The 9,975-nt window shown below is 40.5% G+C and overlaps 1 protein-coding gene across 7 annotated transcripts in view; it reads right to left on the bottom strand.

Annotated features, from left to right (window-relative positions):
• Window positions 1–1,826: 1,826 nt before the first annotated feature.
• LOC113567689 (NACHT, LRR and PYD domains-containing protein 3-like) overlaps window positions 1,827–9,975 on the bottom strand; it is a 24,453-nt gene continuing 16,304 nt past the window's right edge. For 4 of the 7 annotated variants that reach the window (XR_014119133.1, XR_014119135.1, XR_014119134.1 and 1 more), the window contains 8 exons: window positions 9,393–9,569; window positions 8,810–8,986; window positions 8,409–8,585; window positions 7,916–8,092; window positions 7,503–7,679; window positions 7,058–7,234; window positions 4,194–5,398; window positions 1,827–2,552 (listed from right to left, as the gene is read on the bottom strand). Coding sequence is in view for 3 of the 7 variants with exons in the window: in XM_081704549.1 (XP_081560675.1) it covers window positions 2,486–2,552; window positions 7,058–7,234; window positions 7,503–7,679; window positions 7,916–8,092; window positions 8,409–8,585; window positions 8,810–8,986; window positions 9,393–9,569 (1,129 nt within the window). In the remaining 4 variants the exon portion in view is untranslated. Of the gene's footprint in view, window positions 2,553–3,749; window positions 3,767–4,193; window positions 5,399–5,731; window positions 5,854–7,057; window positions 7,235–7,502; window positions 7,680–7,915; window positions 8,093–8,408; window positions 8,586–8,809; window positions 8,987–9,392; window positions 9,570–9,975 lie in introns of those variants that run through there. The other 3 variants (XM_081704550.1, XM_081704549.1, XM_081704551.1) reach the window with 3 other exon arrangements.

Raw genomic sequence — 9,975 nt, 5'->3', positions numbered from 1 at the left:
GAATGTTATGCAGTGTCTTACAATCTCTACAACATGAAGATGATGAGGTACAGTGTCCTACTGTCTCTTACCACATGAAGAGGATGAGGTACAGTGTCCTACTGTCTCTTACCACATGAAGAAGATGAGGTACAGTGTCCTACTGTCTCTTACCACATGAAGAGGATGAGGTACAGTGTCCTACTGTCTCTTACCACATGAAGAGGATGAGGTACAGTGTCCTACTGTCTCTTACCACATGAAGAGGATGAGGTACAGTGTCCTACTGTCTCTTACCACATGAAGAGGATGAGGTACAGTGTCCTACTGTCTCTTACCACATGAAGAGGATGAGGTACAGTGTCCTACTGTCTCTTACCACATGAAGAGGATGAGGTACAGTGTCCTATAATCTCTACAACATGAAGAGGATGAGGTACAGTGTCCTACTGTCTCTTACCACATGAAGAGGATGAGGTACAGTGTCCTACTGTCTCTTACCACATGAAGAGGATGAGGTACAGTGTCCTACTGTCTCTTACCACATGAAGAGGATGAGGTACAGTGTCCTACTGTCTCTTACCACATGAAGAGGATGAGGTACAGTGTCCTATAATCTCTACAACATGAAGAGGATGAGGTACAGTGTCCTACTGTCTCTTACCACATGAAGAGGATGAGGTACAGTGTCCTACTGTCTCTTACCACATGAAGAGGATGAGGTACAGTGTCCTACAATCTCTACAACATGAAGAGGATGAGGTACAGTGTCCTACTGTCTCTTACCACATGAAGAGGATGAGGTACAGTATCCTACTGTCTCTTACCACATGAAGAGGATGAGATACAGTGTCCTATAATCTCTACAACATGAAGAGGATGAGGTACAGTGTCCTACTGTCTCTTACCACATGAAGAGGATGAGGTACAGTGTCCTACTGTCTCTTACCACATGAAGAGGATGAGGTACAGTGTCCTACAATCTCTACAACATGAAGAGGATGAGGTACAGTGTCCTACTGTCTCTTACCACATGAAGAGGATGAGGTACAGTGTCCTACTGTCTCTTACCACATGAAGAGGATGAGGTACAGTGTCCTACTGTCTCTTACCACATGAAGAGGATGAGGTACAGTGTCCTATAATCTCTACAACATGAAGAGGATGAGGTACAGTGTCCTACTGTCACACCTACAACATGCCCTTCAGGCTTTCCCAAAGTGGGTGCCGTGACAATAAGATTTGGAATTTAGCTCTCAAACCCTGCTTACACATTAAAAAAACACATATACATAATAAATACACATTAACATACACTACATATACACAATAAATACACAATATATACACATTAAATACACAAAACATACCACTGAGAGAGAGAAGTTGAAAATGTCTACAAACACTCCTGCTGGGTGAGCTTCACATGCCCTAAGGACATGTCCGGGAGTGTCGTCAGGGCTGACTGTCTGGTGTATTAACGTGCTTTAATTATAAACCCCCCAAAATAAAAGGCTTTTTTTTTTTTTTTTTTACATTTTTTTCTGTAGTAGATGAGCTCAAATGGAATCTAAATATCTATAAATGCCTATAATTCATTTACAAACTATACACTTTCAAATAAACTTATCATTTTAAGTTGTCTGTTAAGAAATGTATAAATGACTTGGTTATAATTTATAAAACATGTTGCAAAAAATATAAATATTTAGACATTTACAAAGGTTGGAAAATCATTATTATAGCAAGTACTAGCTGGAACATATTTTTTTTGTTTACCTGCTTCCATAAAATGACAGAGAAATCTCAAATGATAATAACAGAATCTAAAGGAATTTACCAAAATGTACAAAAAGAGGAGAATGGGCAATATTTTATTCTGTATAGTACTCAGAACAGAAATTAGTACCTGTTTAATCATTTCTGTTTACTGTACATTTTTAAAAAGCATGCACTTCACCTTGAGTTTCACTAATGTTACAGCTGAACAACCCTGAATTACATGACAATTAACTTTTGCATGAATAATTATACATTTTTAATCTATTTATAACACATTTGAAATAGCATTTTAACTTTATTTGAACATGTCTCATATAACCAGTAAAAGACACGCATACAAAAAAAGACTTAATGTCTTGAGACTAATGTACTGGTTAATAAATATACATAGACAGGCTTCTCATTTATAGATTTTCCAAGATCATCAATTATTGGCCTAGAGGGCCATTATGTTGCCCAGTGATCCTTTAACAGCTCTCACCGGTTACCTCTAAGCCACTAACAGTTTCCTTGTATGTCCTCTGTATGCTGGGTGTGGGCCCTTGTATGAGCATCCATGTATAACACTGTGATGATATTAACTGTGTAATGTCTGCAGACAAGCTGTGCTACTCATCACTGAGGATTGTGGATCCCCTCCTTACATGTTGAATGATAAGTGGCAGTAGTTCCCTTCTGGACTGTCTCTGAAGAACTGGCTTTCTTTGTTTAGTGTGGACAACGTTTACACCCAGCACCCCAAAGACCCACTTCCTCCTCCTCCCTGTTCCAGCCATCCGCCCTCTGTCATACTGTGTAACAAAAAAAAATAATAAAAAGGGAAAAAAAGCAAAGCATTATATTAATTAAGAACTATTAACATGATGAAGGTTAGCCATCATGTCCCACAAGGATCTGTTATAGGGTCTCTGATTTCTTTTGTTGCATTTGCTACTTCTAGGTGGCATTATACATAAACACTGCGACGTTGATGACACTCAGCTATATATATGGTAGAGGACATGATGTTGAAGGACAAAGACTGCCCTGGGAAGGGCGTGTTGATTATATATATATATATATACACCCTGGCAAAATTTGTGATTTTTAAATATTTTTTCAGAGAATAATAATGATAATACAACAACTTTTATTTTATTCATGGTTAGTTGTTGAGTCCTGTATGTCAGCTGACGTTTTTGTGGGTTTTTCTTTGCATCCTGAACGATTTTCCTGGCAGTTGTGGCTGAAATTTTTATTGGTCTACCTGACCTTGGCATAATTTCCCTCATTTTCTGCTTCTTAATTAGAGGTTGAACACTGCTGATTGGCATTCTTAGTTCCGTGGATATCTTTTATATCCTTTTCCTATTTTGTAAAGTTCAACCATCTTCTCCCACAGATCCTTTGATAATTATTTTGCTTTCCCCATGTCTCATGCAGGGGTCTGTCAGGAGCCCAGTAACTTACTGACTCTTTATACACACACACTGATTAACAAGCAAACAGATCACAGGTGAGGATGGTTACCTTTAGTAGCCATTTAAACCTGAGTGTGTAAACTTGTGTGTATTTTATCACGCCAAAATATCCAGGGTATGTAAACTTTATCAGGGTCATTATGATTTAAAAGAGGACAAAAACATTTGTTTGATAATAAATGGTTTGACCCAACCACTAAACATGAATAAAAGAAAAGTTGCTATATTATTATTCTTAAAAAAAATATTTAAAAAAAATCACAAATTCTGCCAGGGTATGTGATTAGATAGAGATAGATTAATATATAGATGAATATGCCTATATGTGTACCGATCCCACCAGGATAGGCAAGAGGTAAAACGCAAATGCAGGAGGCGGTTTATTAAATGAGGAAGCACGAACGGTAAAACAAACAGAGGCAAAGGGGTAACACTGAGGGTAAGATAACACGCGACTGGAGTAAATAGAAAAGCGACGACGACAGTAAAACAAGCATAAGGAAAACCTGACAGAAGGACGTAACTTACCACAATAACCAACGAACCTGAAGACAAAACACAGGGCTTAAATAACTAAGACAATCAGACACTAAACAGACTCAGGTGAACATGGGAACGGGGATAACTAAAACACAGACTGGAATGAAGGAACAGACGAGGGGCGGAGAAAATGAAACTTAGGAGCGGAGCAAGGAAGTAAAGGAAAAACAAAGACACAACAGGGAAACCATAAAACCTTGACTCCGGGAGGGTGGTCAATCGTCACAATATGCTTGGTCAATGCAATCTTAGGAAAATCCAATAAAATGTAAAACAAGCAAGCTGTTGCCAAAGGTGAAAAGACTAAGGAGCTCTAATACTGCTGTCTGTCTCCACTAAAACCATCTACTGGAGTTTCAGATCAAATGCTGATCCAAATTCAGCCTTCATTACACTGAATCTATAGCACAGATTTATATATTCACCGTTTACCTCTGAAATGGATTCATGTGTCTCTCATAAAATGATGATCATGCTCAGTCTCTCTCACTCTGATCTGAAGCTGTTTTTCTCGTTCAGTTTCTCATGTGTTTCTGTTGGAGGTGGAGACTCCAGATTGAAGTTTATCTTCATATTTTAATAGATCGTCTCCTACTGGCCTCCCACTACTGAATAACAGGAACAGGCCCAGAGTGGCTCACAGATAAGATTAAGGAATGCAGCCAGACTGGTACAAGTACAGTCACACACAACATGCAGAACTACTAGAAATAACCTTTAACTGCTGAGCTGAGAACAGTGTAGAGCTTTCCCTCATAAAGAGGAAGATGTGAATTTGGGTAGAACATGCAGGTCCCAGATCAGAGGCCCATCCTACTCAACATTAAAGTAAAGGAGCAGACCTTTCCAGAGCAAGTCACAAGTGAGAGATTTTTACAACCTGTTCATTGATGAACTGATCAGAAACCAGCCCAAATAAAGGGGGAATTTTAGACTAGTTCATAAATTTCTAAATGGTCCGGGGTGACTATGGCATGGAAAATATTGATGTGGTCGCCTTATGTTCTCCGTCTAAGGAGAAGCAGCTTCATTGCTGGGAAAAGTGGTGTGAAATCACAACAGTTTACAGGGGAAAGACAGTGCAGTCACTCCAACCAGGGCAGGATTTGTATTTGATTTCTAAATTATGTGCTTTAAACAAAACTAAGCGTCTCTGGTTAGATGTCTTTACAGCGGTCACGTGCCTCTTCTATGATGTTCTGCGCCATCTTGAGGAGGATGGTTTCCACATCATGTCCAGTTTTTTTCACCTCTTCTGTCAACATTACATGTTTATTCCCAGACTGCAAACCCATCTTGATTTATTCATCCTAGTTTGACTGAGAGAAATCTCACTCCCAACTAACTGTGGAACATGGGACCACAGCACAACTCTGAAAAGGACAATGATGAGGTGACTATTTGAAATATGCCCAGCACAGAACAGAGTTGAGGCAAAATAAATAATGACCACTTAGCTAACAGGATGTGCACATCCCTTTGACTGCCTAGGAGAGCAGTGGCCTTATGCCCCTGTGATCCCAATTATGGTGTCCATGTCTCTGAAAGTTCCTGCCCCTGTAATCCCAACTGGGGTTTCCAAGTCCCTGAAAGTACCTGCCACTTGGGACCCAATGAACTGGCTGGACTTTGTGCATCTGTGGACCAAAAGAGACCCTCAACATGCATAGACAATATGAGTAGACAAATATTTTGCTCTAGTGGAGTATTCACAGTATTGGATACATGTAAGGTCAAATCCTTCTGGGAAAAAAAAAGAACTTCAATCTTGTTGTATGAGCTGGACTAGAGACTATGAATGATCTTTTAGTGCAGTATGATTCTTCTTCTGATAATTATTATTATTAGTTACATTTACAGTATGATTGATTAATCTGAAAATGAGCATATTTATTCCTAATTTTTATATACTCTCACACAGGTGTGTGCAGATATGGGCAGTTAAACACATCTGAGAAAAAAACACATGGTTCAACGAAAAGAAAATGTTTATTTTGATTACATATGTAAAAATTTACATATGGCATAAAGCAGGTGGTCACAATATAAAGTCCATCCATGCAGTAATGGAGGTCAGATTTGCTGGAAACAGCTGTAAATAAACTATGTTTGAGCACAACTGGAGATACAGATGTATGAGAACAGTATGCTTTAGGTCTGACAGCGCTTCATACAACACCGGATAAGAGCAACGCACAAGAGAACAAATGTCTCCACAGACCAAAATGATATTATTACTAGTAATGGTGTTTCACATCTCGTAGTAGCCAGATCAGTGAATGTTGAAATCAATCTAGCCCACCTAACACTGATTAACTGCCTAACACAGGCTTCTGCAAAAACAAATGTTGATGAATCTGGTTTGCTGTGTAATTTTGATGACATTGATTTGGTGTCTGGGCTGGTGTCTGAAGACTGCACTGAAGTGCTGTAGGAGTCCAGCCAGAAAACCCTGCTTTATATGACATTGCAGGAGTCCACAGTAAGTCAAGAACAGGAAGGAGAATGTTGTTTTGTGCCACTATCACAAAACAACATTTCATGTTAGGAGGATTCTTACAGTTTAAATCCATAGTAATTGGAACTTGAATGCACTGTCTAATATAATCAACACAGCAGTGAAGCTGCTACTATGTTTGTTCACCAACATACCTTCATGAATAGATTTTTTTTCTAGAAAATTTAGCCATTAAGAAACATATACAGTAGAAATGTTTGTAATGTGTGTGTGTGAGAGAGATAATGTTTAAGGATTGTAAGAGAAAAACTGTTATATGTGTGATATACATATACAGAGCATGTGATACAACTAGAGAAAGTGTACATGTGTATGAAAGAATAGAGATACAATGACTGTGTTTGTGTCTCAGTGTGAGAGGTATATTGATGGTATCCTTATAGAAAGGGTTAGAGAAAGAGTGATAATTTTTTGTAAGAAAGAATGTGTGAGAGAGAAAGATGTAGTCAGAGTGTATGTATGTTTTAGAGTAATAGTGACAGACAGTGATAATGGTTTTATGAGGAGTAAGAGAAAGAAACTGTGTGTGCACATATGTGAGTGAGTGAGTGAGTGAGAGAGAGATAGAGAAGGGGTTTTGGTATGTCTATGTGTGAGACTGTATATAAAGAGAAATTAAACAGCACCACTTCACTAAACACCCCAAACACATGCAATATGTAGTGAGTGTTATGGAGAACTAGGGGTGCAGTGATTGATTGTGTGTGTGTGTGTGTGTGTGTGTGTGTGTGTGTGTGTGTGTGTGTGTGTATAAAGAGACAGTAAGTCAGTAACTCACTGTAGTTTCTCCAGTTTACAGTGTGGATCCTCCAGTAGAGCAGAGAGCTGCTTCACTCCTGAGTCTCCTGGTTTATTGTAGTTCAGATTCAGCTCTATCAGGTGTGATGAGGGGTTTGACCTCAGAGCTGAAGCCAGAGCAGCACAGCCTTCCTCTGGTATACTGCAGTTAACCAGCCTGCAGAGAGAAGGAGAAAAACATCTCACACATAAAGCTCAGTACACACAAGCAAAATGTCTCTCCCACACACATGTACAAAAACACTCACTAAACACCCCAAACACATGCAATGTGTTGTATATATGTTAGTGAGAAAAGAGAGAGGCAGTGAGAATGTATGTGTGAGAGAGACCAAGCAAGTGGTAGAGAGAGGACTGTTTGTATGTATATTTGAATAATACAGTGACTGTGTGTGTGTGAAACAGACCGAAGGTCAGTAACTCACTGTAGTTTCTCCAGTTTACAGTGTGGATCCTCCAGTAGAGCAGAGAGCTGCTTCACTCCTGAGTCTCCTGGTTTACTGTAGTTCAGATTCAGTTCTCTCAGGTGTGATGAGGGGTTTGACCTCAGAGCTGAAGCCAGAGCAGCACAGCCTTTATCTCTAAGACTGCAGTTACACAGCCTGCAGAGAGAAGGAGAAAAACTCCTCAAACATAAATCTCAGTACACACACCTAAAATGTTTCTCCCACATACACACTCACTCAGAAAATGAAGCTGCACCACTCTACACTAAACGCCACAAATGCATGCAATATGTTGTGTGCGTGCGTTAATGAGAAACAGAGATACCATTATTGTGTGTGTGTGGCGGGCGGGGGGGGGGGTTATATAAAGAGACAGTAAGTCATTAACTCACTGTAGTTTCTCCAGTTTACAGTGTGGATCCTCCAGCTGAGCAGAGAGCTGCTTCACTCCTGAGTCTCCTGGTTTATTGTAGTTCAGATTCAGTTCTCTCAGGTGTGATGAGGGGTTTGACCTCAGAGCTGAAGCCAGAGCAGCACAGCCTTTCTCTGGAATACTGCAGTTAGACAGACTGCAGAGAGAAGGAGAAAAACCCCTCACAATTATAGCTCAGCACACACACACACATGAACACACATACACCCACACACACTCACTGATGCACATGCTTGCATGTGCACACACAAACACACACACATGCACAAACAAAATATTTTTACACATTTACACAAACCCACACTCAGAAATTTAGCTGCACCACTTGTCACTAAACTCCCCAAACACATAATATGTTGAGTGGATGTGTGTTTGTTAGTGAGAGAGAGATTCAGTGACAGTGTGTGTATGCGTGTGTTGCTACGTATTAAGGTGCAAAGTCAGTAACTCACTGTAGTGTCTCCAGTTTACAGTGTGGATCCTCCAGTAGATCAGAGAGCTGCTTCACTCCTGAGTCTCCTGGTATATTGTGGTTCATATTCAGCTCTCTCAGGTGTGATGAGGGGTTTGACCTCAGAGCTGAAGCCAGAGCAGCACAGCCTTCCTCTCTAATACTGCAGTTAACCAGCCTGCAGAGAGAAGGAGAAAAACTCCTCAATCTTACAGCTGAGAACACACATGCACATGTTACTCTGATAATTTGTGTTTGTGTGAAAGAGAAAAGGAAATGACAATTATATTTGTGTGAGAGAAAGAATGTGTGTGTGTGTGTGTGTGTGTGTTAAAGACTGAATGTGAGAGAAAATTGAGTGTGCGTATGTTTCTATAAACAGACAGGAAGTCAGTAACTCACGGTAGTTTCTCCAGTTTACAATGTGCATCTTCCAGTACAGCAGAGAGCTGCTTCACTCCTGAGTCTCCTGGTTTATTGCAGTTCAGATTCAGCTCTCTCAGGTGTGATGAGGGGTTTGACCTCAGAGCTGAAGCCAGAGCAGCACAACCTTTATCTGTAATACTGCAGTTAACCAGCCTGCAGAGAGAAGGAGAAAAACTCCTCACAGTTACAGTTCAGTGCACACACACACACACATGCAAACACACTACTGCACATGTGCATGCACACATGCATTCACAAACTATCACACTTACGCTGTCTTTCCCCGATACAACTACACACACAAAATGTTTCTCTCAAACATATTTCCACACCCACTCTCAGAAGTGAAGCTGCACCACTCTGCACTAAACAGCCCAAACAATACAATACACTGAAAGGGTGTGAAGGGGGGTGAGAGAGAGTGTGTGTGAGTGAGAGACACAAATAACAATTATGCCTGTGTGTGTGTGTGTGTGTGTGTGTGTGTGTGTGTGTGTGTGTGTGTGTGTGTGTGTGTGTGTGTGTGTGTGTGTGAAGAGACAGTAAGGCAGTAACTCACTTTAACTTTTCTAGTTTACAGTCTGGATCCTCCAGTAGATCAGAGAGCTGCTTCACTCCTGAGTCTCCTGGTTTATTGTAGTTCAGATTCAGCTCTCTCAGGTGTGATGAGGGGTTTGACCTCAGAGCTGAAGCCAGAGCAGCACAGCCTTCCTCTGTAATACTGCAGTTAACCAGCCTGTAGAGAGAAGTAGAAAAACTCCTCAGACTTATAGCACAGTACCAGAACACACATGCAAACACACTACTGCACATGTGCATGCACACATGCATACACAACCTATCACACTTACGCTGTCTTTCCCTGATACAACTACACACACAAAATGTTTCTGTCAAACACATTTCCACACCCACTCTCAGAAGTGAAGCTGCACCACTCTGCACTAATCACCCCAAACAATACAATACATTGAAAGGGTGTGAAGGGGGGTGAGAGAGAGTGTGTGTGAGTGAGACACAAATAACAATTATGCCTCTGTGTGTGTGTGTGTGTGTGTGTGTGTGTGTGTGTGTGTGTGTGTGTGTGTTTGTGTGTGTGTGTGTGTGTGTGTGTGTGTGTGTGTGTGTGTGTGTGTGTGTGT

Source organism: Electrophorus electricus, chromosome 21 (genome assembly GCF_041902795.1).
Source record: "Electrophorus electricus isolate QZ-2024a chromosome 21, ASM4190279v1, whole genome shotgun sequence".
Lineage (NCBI taxonomy): Eukaryota > Metazoa > Chordata > Actinopteri > Gymnotiformes > Gymnotidae > Electrophorus > Electrophorus electricus.
Note: the sequence above shows the minus strand (reverse complement) of the source record. Positions and strands in the feature narration are given on the sequence as shown.